Source organism: Carettochelys insculpta, chromosome 6 (genome assembly GCF_033958435.1).
Source record: "Carettochelys insculpta isolate YL-2023 chromosome 6, ASM3395843v1, whole genome shotgun sequence".
NCBI lineage: Eukaryota > Metazoa > Chordata > Testudines > Carettochelyidae > Carettochelys > Carettochelys insculpta.
Genome location: NC_134142.1, coordinates 105,722,243 through 105,737,401, shown reverse-complemented (window position 1 = coordinate 105,737,401; position 15,159 = coordinate 105,722,243). Strand labels below are relative to the sequence as shown.

Here is a 15,159-nt window from a genome sequence, read left to right as displayed (position 1 = left end):
TTTACATTAGCTACATCAGAGAACTTCTATGTTCATTTTCAATGGCAAGAGCTGGCTATTTCTGTTTTATTGAAGTGGACCCAAAAGAAGAAACCATACTGTTATAGTTGGATTCCTAGCTAAAAAGAAATAAAATCTAATACCTTTTGAATGTCTGAGAGTGGCTAAAATTTAGAATACACTCAAAAACCAGGATTGAAAAGATCAGCCAGTTCAGAACTTCTTTGCTTTAGGTGGAGCTGGCCTTAGTTTCACCGTATGCATTTTTCCCCTTGTGAATTGAGGCTTTGTCTACACTATGAGATAAATTAAAATTTATTTATATTGATTTTCTAATTTTGGAATTTATAAGATCCATTTTGACCATCCTCACTTCACACCTTGCTCCCCACAAAGTCAAGTCATTGCTGCCACAAACATACTGGCTAACATCAACTATTGCAGTAGTGCATTGTGGAAAGCTATCCCACAGTTCCCTCATCCCCATAGCATTCTGGGTACGCTCGCTGGTTGTGACATCATCATCTTCCCCCATTGCATTTTCATCATTCCTTTCCCAATCCATGAAAATATGTCAATCCATTGGAAATAATGCAGAAGACACTCAAAATTACAAGAAAGAATTTTTGTTTTCCCCACACATTACATTGCCAACACAGCTGCATCGACTGTGTTCTCAACTGGCCATCCATCCCATCTCCCATCATCGCAGAAAAAAGAATTGTTGGTTCCCCCCCGTGGTAGCAAGCCCAGGTATGGGCCAAGGTGGGGGGCGAGGGGTGTCGCTGGGTGACCAGTTGAAATATTCTCCCCCTTGGGCAGTGAGCCCCTTGGCTGCCACGGGAGACTTTTCTGTGGCAGCAGCAGCAGTGACCCCTTGGCCACTGGGAGAGACACAGCAGTGAGACCAGGTATGGGCCAAGGGGGGTGGGGTGTTGCCAGATGACCAGTTGAGCTGTTCCTTCCCTATGGCAGCAGCGAAGCCCCCAGTATCTTAACCGCCGGGGGAGACTTCCCCATGGCAGTGGCAAAGCCCCAGTATCTTAACTGCTGGGGGAGAGTTCCCCACGGTGACAGCAAAGCCCCCAGTATCTTAACCACTGGAGGAGACTTCCCCATGGTGGCAGCAAAGCCCTCTCTTTCCCATGCGACTGGCAGCCTAGCCAGGACCACACAGCAGGCACATGCTTTTATTCAGTAGGGTTGGGGGCTACCCATGTGATGTGCCTGAGCGTGGGAAAGACCCAGACTGTGTGGCGCCTGTATGGGAAGGAAGGAGGTTTGCACACAAATGTAAACCTCTGAGAAGAAGTTTCTCAGCGTGTTATGCAAGCATGACCCCCAGCACAGCCTTCTTGATGCATGGTACGGTGGGACAGGGGCTGATGCTAGGCAGCACAGAAAAAAATAGCAAGCATACAGACAGCTGTGAACTCCTTGTAGGGGCTGTTTGAAAGGATAGATGCACACACCTCACTAACAGCATGGAAAGAAAGAAAGAAAAGCCATTTCTCAGCCTGTCATAACCCCACAGCTAAAGGCTCACTGTTCCCACTTGGAAAAATCAGGCTCTTCCTGTTACTGAAGAGCAGAGGGGCATTGTGGGTTACATACTGGACACCTCTGGAGGCTAAAAAATTTGATTTTAAGATGTGGCGCTTCCACACTGGCCTTCAATCGAACTTCTGAATTTGAGCTTGATGCTATACAAAATCACAGTTATCTGACAGGTAATCTTGAGGTTAGTGCACCCCAAAAAAAAAAAGAAAATCGAGCTAATGGTGTTTACAGTGAAGACAGCCATGTGGTAAAATTGAGCTAAACGGAATTAAATTCAAATTCATCTTGTCATGTAGATGCAGCCTGAGTGAGTCAAAACCAAATCTAGTTTCCTCCACTAATTATTGTTCAGCCCTTCATTAAACCAACAGCACATTGCCAGGCACATCCAGTTGCATCAAGTAAGGGCCTGACTACATGGTGGGGTATGCTGTATAACAGTGCATTAAGATGTCGTACACTCTTTCAAAGAGCTGAAATACTAGTGCATTAAAGCATTCCAGAAAACTCTTAGTACACGCCAGCAGGGTCTACACCAGTAGTGGACAATGTGCAGCTAGTCAGAGTAAGCTATTAGCAGCCTGGTTACCTTGCATCCACAGGAACAGATGCCCGCAGTATCCATTGACCGCAATTCACTGTTCCCAGCCAATGGGAGCTGTGGGAAGTCGGGTAGGATGCAGCAACTTACTAGCTGCTGATTCTTTCAGCTCACACTGGCTGGGAATGGCGAACTGTGGCTAACAGGGAGTTGTGGTTGGCTGTATCTGTGGCTGCAAGGTAAACAACCTGTCTGGCAGCCTGCCAGCAGCTCACACTGACAAGCCACATGCAGCCCTTAGACCAAAAGTTGCACAATACTGCTCTACGCAGACCAATTAATGCACCACTCATTAACGCACTTTAGAAATTACATGCCATACAGCCTGTTATCCAACTATGTAGATAAGGCTTACGTGCCTTTGCACATAGCTTAGCAGTGAAGTAGTTAATTGATGAGATTTAAGGGTTTACAATATTTCTTAAAAGTGCACACCCTACTGAAATCAATGACAAAGTTTACGTCTCTCTGCTACTGTTTCAAGTTCTGGTTGAAGAAACTCAAATTATTACAGGCAGCTTTATATTTTTCAAAAGCACCAGGACAGTCTCGGAAGGAGTCCAATTCTCTTTTTCCAAAGACAGTAGAATGACTGGCACTCCACTTATTGAGGTAAAGTGAGATGGTGAAATGGTCTCTCTGTGGCTCATCCTGAGAGCATAGTTCGTGGCCAAAATGACAATGAAAGACATTCTCCCTAAAAAAAAAAAAATACCTGGCAACTGGAGACCCAGGTGTGTCATTTAAATGCACTGCTGCATACAGTTACTGCACTCCTATTGGAGACACTTAAGCCTTTTTCCAAGATTAACAAGTGGAACAATGTAAACATTCAAATTGCCATTTCTACATGTGCCCCTTCGGTAATGAGCAGCCCAGAAGATGCTAATGAGGCACATATGTAAATTTCCCATGCCTCATTAGCATATGGCCACGTGATTTGGAGTCCAGAAGACGTTCTTCCGGACTCCAAAACACATGTGTAGATGGGTGGATGGCAGGGATTTTCCAGAAGGAAACCCTCCTCCCAGAAGCCCCCTCTTCCTCAAAAGCATCTTCCGGGCTGCTCATTACTTTTGAAACAGTCTATGAGAGTGTAGCAATATAATGATACACGTAGTGCTTGCATGAATGGTTTGAACCTGACAAAGCTGCTGATTTACTGCTTTCTGTCCTTTTGGACTCATCCAAATAACTTGTGTGACCTAGACTCTTTCCCAATAGAAGACAACACTTCCCAAGCAAATAGATAAAGCAAGAATCACTTGACTTTTACCTTTTAAATTAAATCTAATCACTTACCATGTAACTTGAAAAATGTCTTTGGATCAAAGTCATTAGGATCCAGCCCATCCGACTCCTTCCACACCTCTTTCAGTTGGTCTTTGCTTCCCTGTAGATTAGTTACAAATACAAATCATGCAGAGCAATGATGCCATTTTATTGCACTAAACTGGAGTTAAGTTTCTCAGAAACCTTTAGAATGGCCCTGCTTTACAGGCCTGATCCAAACTCACAGAAATCAATGGCAGTCTTCTTCCATTGACTTCAATGGGGTCTGAGTCAGGCTCTGTGATGTCACAAATGGGTCAGAGTGCCATGAAGCAGCATGCTCAGCCTCTGGGGAAAAGGAACACTTGGAATCGCTCTGCGCAGCCCCTCGTTCAGGTCCTAAGTCTAAAATGAATTTCAGTCTTTTCTTATTGCCCACATATAACGGAGGGGTAACGTGGGGATTTGCAGTGTTAGCATACAGAGACCAGAATAATCCTGAATAATGTGTGGTGTCTTTATGAGAAAGCATTTTGCCACTATATCACATAACTGTGCACCAACCAAAGCAAAGATTAGAGGCAGGTAGGCTAGGATTTTCTAATGCACTCAGCCTACATTTCTCTTTGCTTCCAGTGAACACGGTTATAAGAGGCTCACTGATTTCAAAGGGAATTAGATCTTGAGACTTCTGGAAGTCCCATCCACAGAGTTTTCAGTCTTTATTATCCGTTTTAATGCTGATCATCATATGTGAATGAATAAGGTGTTATTGAGGCTAATTTTGTTATAAGCCTTTGCTCTTTGGTGTGCAGGGCTTTCTCTTGAAAGATAAGAAATGTAAAACACCGTATTCTTACAGGATGATTTAGTTTGGGGTGATCTCCATGCTTTTTCTTCATCTCCTCATATTTGGCTTCCTCTTCCCGTCTCTTCTCTTCATTCAGTGATTTTAAATACTCTCTCCTTTCATGTTCCTTCATCATCTCATATTTCTTAAATTCATCATGCCGTGTCTTGTCATAGTTTTCCAGGTCACTTGTAGCCTGCAAGTGAGAAATGTTTATAGTGAAAAGACCGTATTGCTTGTAAATGTTAATGACTGGTCATATTGCCATTTCTTTACCAAATACAAAATTAACTAACTGGGCATCATCTTTCAACAAAGCGTAGAGTAATATCTGGTTTTGCTGAACAGGTTGAGATGGGAGAGATAATCAACTTCGCATCATTTAATGTCCTAGAAATCAGCTGAGTTGCATTCCTCACTCACGCACTGGTGTAAGAGGGAGCTAGTAAGGCATCTTTGCTCTCCTGTACCCACATTTTACACTGGGGCATTACGCTCCATCCCACATAGATAAGTGGTCAGGGAGCAGAGAATAGGCATAGTTCTGACTGCATTCTCTCTACAAAGATGCAATAAATGTAAGGCTAGCACAGTACACTTCTCAGGAATTGAGAGGCAGTGGGTACCAAACATCAAAAGATACAGCAGGGAGAGTTTGTTTTAAACCAAGAGTGAAGGTCAATTTAAACAAACAAAAAAAAAACCCACACACACATAGTTGTAAACTGGCCATCAGCTTGTAAAGGATTGAAATGAGAAAGGTTTCTAACCTTCAGGGGAACGAAGTACTACAAAAACCTTTCAAAAGGAGGAATGAAGGGCAAAAAGCACTGATTTGTTCCTAGACTGGGAGAGCCTGATAAATGTACAGAGGAGGTGGTATGATGTGACTACCGACAATGGCACATGGACTACCCACAGCTGATACTAGCAAGTAACTCCAACAGCCAGAAAATGAGGCACTAGATGGGGAGGGCTCTGAGTTACTACAGCGAATTCTTTCCCAGGTGTCTGGTGGTGGGTCTTGCCCACATGCTTCCCGTATTTGGGGCTGTGAAAGAATTCCTCTCCTCCACTGGTCAGATTGGCAGAGACCTTGGGGGCTTTGGACCCTCTTTTGAAGCGTGGGGGGACAGGTCACCTGCTGGTATAAGCTAGAGTAAATGGTGGATTCCCTATAACGAGAAGTCTTTACATCAGGATATGATGGGTTCCTTAACTCAGCCACAGATTACAAGCCTATTGCAGAAGTGGGTGGGTGAGGTTCTGTGGCCTGTGATGTGCAGGAGGTGAGATGAGAGGATCATCATGGTTCCTCTGGCCTTCAAGACTCTCCAGATTGTCCATTACTCAAGTTTCATGGCAACTCTACAATCTAGCCCTTGATCTGTAAATATGGCTTACTTTAAATACAGTGAGAGAAAATGGATAATATTGGAAGGTTTATATTAAATGGAGGGATAACTCAGTGGTTTGAGCACTGGCCTGCTAAACCCAGGATTGTGAGTTCAGTCCCTGAGGGGGCCATTTATGGATCTGGGACAAATTGATTTTTTTGAATGGGTAGCAGGTTTAAAACTAATAAAAGAAAGTTCTTTTTCACACAGCATACAGTCAACCTGTGGAACTCATTGCCAGAGGAGACTGTGAAGGCTAGGACTTTAAGAGTTCAAAGAAGAGCTAGATAAATTCATGGAGGTTATGTCCATAAAAGGCTATTAGCCAGTGATTAGGAATGGTGTCCCTGGCCTCTATTTGTCAGAGGGTGGAGATGGATGGTAGGAGACAAGTCGCTTGATCATTGTCTTTGGTCCACCACCGCTGGGGACCTGGCACTGGGCCCTGTTGGCAGACAAGATGCTGGGCTAGATGGACCTATGGTCTGAGCCAGTAATGGCTGTTCTTATGTTCTAAGACTCATCTACATGGAGAGTTATTTTCAAATAGTGATTAACTCCAAGTGTGGATATTTACTCCAGAATAAGAGAGGTTTATTATGAATTGGCTTAATCCACTTAAAATAGTAAATATTAGTGTTCTCTCTACTGGTGTGTATTCCAGGACACAAATCTCTATGATTCATCCTAGGATTTAACAAATAAACATGGAGTCACACGTCATGGATGGTCTAAGTAATACTTCAGTCCTCTGCCTTCATAGCAGGACTAACTAGATGACTTCTCAAGGTCCCTTCCCGTCCTAACAGTCTATATCTGTGGCCTGTCTAGACTTGCATTTACAATCCTGTGAATTTCTTTGAGTTAACTGCCAATTAACTTCATTTGAAAGAAGGCCACATAACAGTACACACATACCTTTAGTGGGGCTGGTTAATGCAGGCTTGCTTATTCTTGGAAGCAGTTTGGAACTGAGAAGTTTTCAGTTTTGTATGTTAATATATTTAATAGTATTAAAGAAGTTTGGCATTCTCATGCTAACCCATGAAGGATGTTCACATTCACAAGATATTTCCTCTCCAATTATTTAGAAATAACCTACAAATGGCCCAGGTTTTTAAAAACAATGAAGAGCAAATAGCTCCCTAAGCCTCCCCTTAAATTGTGCCATTCCTTCTGTTAAATGGAAAGCAAATGAAGGCAGAATGGTTTAGGAACGAAAAGAACCATCTCCTTACCAACCAGAATTTTTCTGAAATGATGCTCTTCACCGATAAGATTTTTGGACAGAGTAAATTAGGAGGGAACATTTTCAAATTAGAATACTGAAATAGACAACACACCAAATTTTCTGGGCAAAATCATTCAACCAACTTCTATGTGCTATGTGGTTAAAATTTTGCTTTCCATGAGAGGCATACATTTTCACTATACCCTCAGCCAAACTGCCTCTCACTGATCTGTCAGCTGAGCAACAACCACATACAAGATGGATATATACTTAATCTCTACCAATTTATTGTACAGTAACCCCCCTTAAACAACTTTTAATATTGAAATTTGAAATTCAGTTGTGTTGTGGCATTGCAGCTTGCCATACATAAGGTAAATCTAAAAATGTCTCTGGCCATTTTGAGAGGGGTAATTGTTACCTTACTTTGAAGTAATTATGTGACAAACTTGAAGTCATTTTAGGCATAAAAATATAGTTTGGAAATATTCTACAGGCTTAATGTGCATCTATCAAAACTAAACTGAATTTACATGCACTTGACATGTCATGTTTTGTTCCCAAAGCTGTTTACAGTAGCACAAGAATTAGAATGCTATAAGATGCTAACTGAAAAATTAAGAGGTTCTGTGGCAAACACACACCAAAGGCACAGAAGCTTTCCAATACACAATGGAGTCAACTGAGTTCCTCTAAGATTAAGATATGTGAGATCTTTACAAAAGATTAGTATAGATAAAGCAAAAGGATTTGCTTTTAGTGCTGAGAAATACGGATCAATAATATCAAGTAAATATCTACATTATATATAACACTTACTGCTTTGATCAACATATCTAAATCTTTAGATTCAAATGTGTCAGGATTCTGGTGGTTGAGATGTTCAAACTGTCTAAGGAGAGCTTGATGATCTATGCCAGTGTCTGAAAGAACAAGGTAAAAATGTTTTTAAACATTATTTTGAACATAAAACAGAGTGTTCTGGAAGTTAAAAGGTTTCCAATACAAGCTGGTGATATGCAAATATGTGAGGCTCCTTGGGGATTGGATAGTTATTTGCAATTTGATGAAAGAACAGTAACATTTTTAAACTAGCATTGCTTAAGGAAGATTGGTCTAGTTCCACTGAGCCTCCTGCATGGGGTGGGGAACTCACAGCCTGCTGGTTGGATTTAGCCCCTTACTTATTTTGATTCAGCCATGGCAGGACTCTGTGCTGCAGGCCAGAAGTCCTCCCGCCCTCAGCTCAGCCTGCTGTGGCAATAAGCTCCAAGCCTCAGTGCCCCTATGCTGGACTCAAGTGGAGCTCCAGCACCTCGAGCTGTTTGCAAGTGAGGTTTGTCTTTTGTGAGTTTAATCACTCAGGAGCCAGGTCAGTGCGTGACTTTTCTGTGGTTCAGTGGCTCCTGACTGAAAAAAAAAGTTCCCTACAGCTGCTCTACTAATTTATACAGCACTCCTCCTCCAAAGTAGAGTATTACATTTTTACACTATAATTTTAACAGGCAGAAATTAAAGCAGGTATCACCAGCATTTCGAATTTCACAATTCATAACAGACACTGCACTACTTCTAGTTCATGCAAATTACCATTAAATATGTCTAAAGCAGCTGTTTCTATAATTGTGATGGACTCGGCTGGAGTGTCAAATTGCTGACCAGCATCATCCAAGGTGAACAAGGTGCCGATTCCTTGCTGCCTTACACCTTGCAAAATCACCTACAGCTGCCGACAGTGGATGTGAACCAATATCCTATCAAAATGGTGGCAGTTCTGATTCCTTTTGTACTAACTACAATGCAGTTTGGACTCAGGCCCGGGGTCCAAATAAGATGCAGCAAATATTTCCCCCTCCCTTCTGTAAGAGCTGTTTCCCACAATGTAAGACATCAAATACACTAACAGTATCAAACAATTCTATGTTATCAAAACAAAAAAGCAGTCCAGTAGCACTTTAAAGACTAACAAAATAATTTATTAGGTGATGAGCTTTCGTGGAACAGACCCACTTCAGATCAAAGCCATACCAGAACAGACTCTGTATTTAAGGTACAGAGAACCAAAAATAGTAATCAAGATTATCATCAAGTTGAGCAAATCAGAGAGCAGAGGGGCAGAACAGGGGGTGGGGGCGGAGTCAAGAATTAGATAAAGAAAAGTATGTAAAAGAGCCCCTATAATGAGCTAGAAAATGGCCATCCTGGTTCAAACCATGTGTTACTGTGTCAAATTTGAATATAAAAGAGTTCAAAAGCCTCTCTTTCCAAACGGCTGTGGAAGTTCCTTTTCAGTAAAGCACAGACTTTCAGGTCATTAACAGAATGGCCCACTCCATTAAAGTGCTGACTGACAGGGTTGTGAATCAGGAGCGTTTATATGTCTGTCTGTTTTATGCCCATTAATTCTTTGTCTAAGAGAGTTTGAGTCTGTCCAATATACAAAGCATGTGGGCATTGCTGGCACATGATGGCATATATGATGTTTAGTTGACGAACATCTTGGGGGAAAACCACTATCTGAGTAAAACTTGGGGAAACCATTATCTGAGAAATAGCACCTAAAAGACCCATCATCAGCATCAGTCCTTATAAGTAAGATGGCAGATTACTTCCTTTCTTCTCCTGGATTTCCTAGAAGGGCATTCCCTCATACTTTCCAGCCCAGAAGGATGACTGGAACCTTCTTACCATTCCAAATCAGTTTAATCATTATTGCTGGAGTGGAGCCACCGAGAAGAACAAAACTGATTGATTCTGAGCAGCCATCTGTTAATTCTGTCTGAATTATATTTTGTATTCTTACCTTGGAAGGAATCCATTTTAGCTTTAATTAGCATCCTTAACCTGGCCACTTCTTGTCTTTTCAGTTCATCTAGTCGGGTTCTCACATGATGACTTACTAAGTCTAACTCTTTGCTTAGCTTTCCACTCTGTTAAAATAAGAAAAAAAAATAGACAATAATGTTGTAGTTTTCAGATGCCCACCATGTGTGGGCTGTGAGTATCTACTCATGGTAGTCACTGGCAATTCTGAGCATCTCAAGTATCTCAAACCTTGCTTGAAGCGCATATTAGCTTTGTAAATTTAAGAAAATAGATATTGGGGCAGGGCAATGAGACTCTTAACAGCCTTTCTGAAAAATCTGTAATTCCAAATACCATAAATAAATCAGATCCCTGAATCACAGCTACGTAGCTATATATAAAGATCTCTTTGGAAGTCACCATTCTGTAGAACAGCTATGATCATTTGGTCCACAGAGAACTGCAGACCAACATGGTGATGCAAGCACCACACCCTTGCTGAAGGCTGTGACAGCTGAGGGGGAATCAGCACGATAGCTGCCACCGCAGGGTACTGTAGGAATGTGCAGCAACATCTGGATAATTAGCCCTTGGCAGGCCTGTAGATGGGTTGGCATGGAGGAGAGCAAATGCACCAGGGTCTGGCAATTCAAAGGGGTCTAGGACTCTGAGCCACACCTGCACCACCTACAGGGGTTGCTGGACCCCGGGATCACTCTGAATTGCTGTCAGAGCACTGGAGTGCCACCCATGCAGCTCTGAGTGCTGGTGGGAGAGGGGGCACCATGGCCTGGGTGGTGATGAGGGGTGACTTGCCTTTGGCCCCATCCCTTCAGATCAAGGTCTCTCCCACACTCTGCCCGAGACCAGCAGTGGCTACTGGCCACTGGCAGGCTGCCAGATGCTTTATTTACCTGCATGTGTGCAGATATGGCTGCTTACAGCTCCCATTGGCCAGTGGTTCATCATTCTCTACCAATGGGAGCTGCAGGAAGCAGTGCAGGCCAGGGTATGCAAAAAACGACTCAACACTATGCTATTCTTTCTAAATTTAGAAGAATTCTTAAAGCTTTGCTTTGCATTTTGCAGGATAAAGCTAAAGAGAAGTTACTCACCGTAGTAACGATGGTTCCTCGAGATGTGTCCCCGTGGGTGCTCCACGATAGGCGTCAGGCTCGCCCCGGCGCCGCAGGTCGGATCTTTCCAGCAGTTTCTGCCGGACCGCACATGCGCCGGCGCGCGCCGCTCCCTTGCGCGCTCCCGGCCACGTGCGTGATCCGGTCCCCGCCAGTTCCTTGACCAACCGCCTCGGATGCTCCTGAAAAATACTAAACAGAGATCCGAAGCGGGGAGGATGGGCGGGTGGTGGAGCACCCACGGGGACACATCTCGAAGAACCACCGTTACTACGGTGAGTAACTTCTCTTTCTTCCTCGAGTGTCCCCGTGGGTGCTCCACGATAAGTGACTACCCAGCAGTAACCCAAGATAGGAGGTGGGTAACAGGTTTATGTGCAGCTTGTCCCCGAGGAGGACCGCTGTCGAGAGACGGGTATCCTCTTGGAATACCCTGTGAAGGGCATAATGCTTGGCGAAGGTGTCATAGGATGACCAGGTCGCCGCTCTGCAAATGTCTTGTAGCGCAATGCCCTTGAAAAAGGCTGTTGATGCCGCCACCACCCTAGTGGAGTGAGCCCTAGGCGGGGCCAGTAAAGGAGTCTAAGTTCGTAGCACATTTTTATGCAGGATACGATGTGCTTCGAGATTCTCTGCGAAGAGAGACCTTCTCCTTTTGATTTGGGACAGAGAGAGACTAGGAGTCTATCCGTTTTCCGGAAGGACTTAGTCCTGTCTATATAGAAAGCCAGTGCCCTCCTCACGTCCAGGAGGTGTAGGCGCGCCTCTTTGTTGGAGTTATGAGGCTTTGGATAAAACGAGGGTAAAACTATCCGTTCGTTAATATGAAACTCTGAAGAAACTTTGGGAACAAAGGCTGGATGCAGCCGTAAGGTTACCGCCTCCTTGGAAAATACTGTGCAGGGTGACGTTGCCATAAATGCCGCAAGCTTGCTCACCCTGCGAGAAGGATGGTCGTCTTTATCGTAAGGAGACGGAGGGAAACCGTGGCTAAGGGTTCAAACGGTGGTCCCGTTAGCGCATTAAGCACCAGGTCCAAGCTCCACGAAGGTGGAAGCGGTTTCCGAGGGGGGTATAGGTTTACCAGCCCTTTGAGGAACCTGGTAACCATGGGATGGGCAAACACCGTGTGCCCTTCCTCTTCATGTCTGAAAGCCGATATAGCGGCAAGGTGGACCTTCAACGAGGATAGGGAGAGTCCACCTCTCTTGAGGTCCAGTAAATACTCTAGTATTACAGGTATAGGCGCAGCAAGGGGGGCTAATTGCTTGGTAGAACACCATGCAGTGAATCGAGTCCATTTTTGTTTATAGGTCTTCCTGGTGGAAGTCCTCCTGCTACTTTCTAGGACTTGTTGCACTCCCTCCGTACACGTGCCCTCTAGGGAGCTGAGCCATGGATTAACCATGCTTGCAGTTGCAGGCCTCGGGGGTGTGGATGCACTATGGACCCCTGGGCTTGCGTGAGTAGATCCAGCACCACCGGGAGGGGCATCGGTGGACGGTCCGACATGCGCAGGAGTAAGGGGAACCATTGCTGTCGATACCACGTTGGGACTACTAGGATCAGTCGGGCTCTCTCTCTCCTGGCTTTCTGCAAGACTTTGTGGATAAGCACTGTGGGAGGAAATGCGTAGAGCAGCGGGCCCCTCCACGAGATCACGAATGCGTCCCCCAGGGACCCCCGTCCCAGTCCTGCCCTGGAGCAGTATTGTGGGCACTTCTTGTTGTGCTGAGTGGCAAACAGGTCTATCTGGGGAAATCCCCATGTGTGAAAAATCGGTCGTAGCAGATCGGAACGGATCTGTCACTCGTGTGTGTGGCCTGCTCAGCTGGTCTGCCTTCACATTGTGAGCGCCTGGTAAATACGAGGCTTTCAAGGTTATATTGTTGGCGATGCACCAGTTCCACAATTGGACTGCTTCCGCACATAAGGCACGGGACCGAGCTCCTCCTTGCCGACTTATATAAAACATGGTGGAGGTATTGTCTGTACTGATCCATACTACTTTGCCTTGTATATGGTCTCGAAAGTGTTTGCAGGTGTTGAACGCTGCTCTGAGCTCCAGTATATTTATGTGCAGTGACTGTTCCGTGGAGGACCACAGTCCTTGCGTCACCTTTTCGCCCATGTGTGCTCCCCACCCTATGTGGGAGGCGTCGGTAGTGAGAAAAACAGATACTTGTGGTTGGTGAAAGGGCACCCGTTAGCATGTTCTTGGGGTTCACCCACCATTGCAGGGATCTGCGCACCTCTGTTGTGGGTGACACCACCCTGTGGATGGTGTGTGCTGCCGGTTTGTAGACGCTTGCCAGCCAGTGCTGCATGCTGCGCATATGCAATCGGGCGTTCTGTACCACACACGTTGCTGCTGCCATGTGGCCCAGCAGCTGTAAGCACGTCAGAACCAGCACTGTAGGGCTGAAGGTGATGACTTGCACGAGGGAACCAATGGCGAGCAAGCGGGCATCTGGTAGATAAACCCTTGCTGTGATGGAATTTATACGTGCCCCTATGAACTCTATGTCCTGTGCGGGGTCTGTCTTTGATTTTGCCTGATTGATGACCAGGCCCAGCGAAGAGAACGTGTCTGCTATGACGCGTATCATTTTTTTTTTTTGAAGTACCTCCTCCTTTGAGGCCCCTTTCAGTAGGCAGTCGTCCAGATATGGGAATATAAAGACCCCCTGTCTGTGCAGGTAGGCTGACTCCACTGCCAAGGTCTTGGTGAAGACTCTGGGGGCCGAGGAGAGGCCGAACGGCAGAACCTTGTACTGAAAATGTTCTTTGCCTACCATAAACCGGAGAAAACGCCTGTGAGCCGGGTGAATAGTTATGTGGAAATACGCATCTTGTAAGTCGAGGGCTGCGAACCAATCTCCATCGTCCAGTGCCGTAAGTATAGAGGCGACTGTGATCATCCGAAAGCGTTGCTTGCGCAAGTACTGGTTGAGGCCTCGAAGATCTAGGATGGGCCTCCAGCCTCCTGTCTTTCTCTGTGAGGAAGTATCTTGAGTAGAACCCTTTCCCTCGGAGTTGCTCCGGCACTCTTTCCACTGCCCCTATAAGCATAAGATGGTCGGAAGCGATGGTGGAATAGTAGCTTCGGATGACATTGCACGATGGTAGTGACAGTGCAGCCCTCGATCTGTGTGTCAAACTTGTGGCCTTTGGCCCTGCCCCAAGGACGCACGGCTCTGTTGAGAACGTCACCTGGGAGTTCTGTACTGTTGGTGCTGTTGATGTTGCCCTTGCTCGTAGCCCCTGTGGTACTGGGGACGCTGTAGTTGATACTGGTATCGTCTTTGTTGGGGGGTGTAAATCCCCAAGGTCCTGAGAGTAGCTCTTGAGTCTTTACTGGAATGAAGGACTGAGTCGGTTGATTCAGCAAACAGCTTCTGCGTGTCAAAGGGGAGATCAACGATCTTCGCCTGCAGATCCCTCGGGATACCCGATGTCTGGAGCCAGGACTCCCTGCGCATGACCACTGCCGTAGCTGTTGAGCGTGCTGCCGTATCCGCTACGTCTAGGGCGATCTGAACTCCTGTTCTCGAGGCTGCGTAGCCTTCCTGCACGATGGCCTTGAGCACCGGCTTCTTGTCCTCTGGAAGCGAGTCCATGAGGGAAGTCAGCCTGGAGTAGTTGTCGAAATTATGGTTCGCTAGATGCGCTGCGTAATTCGCCATTCTCAACAGTAGGGTAGAGGAGGAGTAGACCTTTCTGCTGAACAACTCTAGTTTCTTGGCATCTTTGTCCGTTCCCCGTCTTGTACCGAGAAGTTTTCGACCTCTGTTGAGACGATTCCACCACCAGAGAAGTTGGTTGTGGGTGGCTGAACAGGAACTCCATGCCCTTCGCCGGGACAAAGTACTTCTTATCTGCTCTCTTGTTTATAGGCGGAGGGGACGCAGGGGTCTGCCATATTGTGGTGGCGGACTCCATGATTGCTTCATCAAGCGGAATAGCTATTTTGGAAGAGGCCGGAGGTCTCAGGTTTTTAAGGAGCTTATGGTGTTTCTCCTGCACCTCTGCTGTTCGGATGCCTTGTGTGAAGGCCACCCTTTTAAACAGCTCTTGGAACTGTTTGAGATCATCCGGAGGATGGACATCCCCTGGGGCCGTGGCCTCGTTAGGGGAAGATAGCGAGGAACCGCTAGGGTAAGCCTCTCTGGACCCCTCTGGGTCCTGTTGACGGTGATACATCCTCTCGCTAGATACTTGCGAGGGAAAATCTCGGGGTTCCAGAATCAACTCCCCCTGAGATATCTGCGTTTCCGTCCCCGTCTGCGATTGCCCTCGGGGATATT

The 15,159-nt window shown here is 45.7% G+C and overlaps 1 protein-coding gene across 3 annotated transcripts in view; it reads right to left on the bottom strand.

The window, feature by feature from the left end:
• NUCB2 (nucleobindin 2) overlaps positions 1-15,159 on the bottom strand; it is a 52,193-nt gene that overhangs the window by 14,995 nt on the left and 22,039 nt on the right. For all 3 annotated transcript variants that reach the window (XM_074997739.1, XM_074997740.1, XM_074997738.1), the window contains 4 exons: positions 9,715-9,841; positions 7,731-7,834; positions 4,294-4,479; positions 3,464-3,554 (listed from right to left, as the gene is read on the bottom strand). In XM_074997739.1, the coding sequence (XP_074853840.1) occupies positions 3,464-3,554; positions 4,294-4,479; positions 7,731-7,834; positions 9,715-9,841 (508 nt within the window). The remainder of the gene's footprint in view (positions 1-3,463; positions 3,555-4,293; positions 4,480-7,730; positions 7,835-9,714; positions 9,842-15,159) is intronic.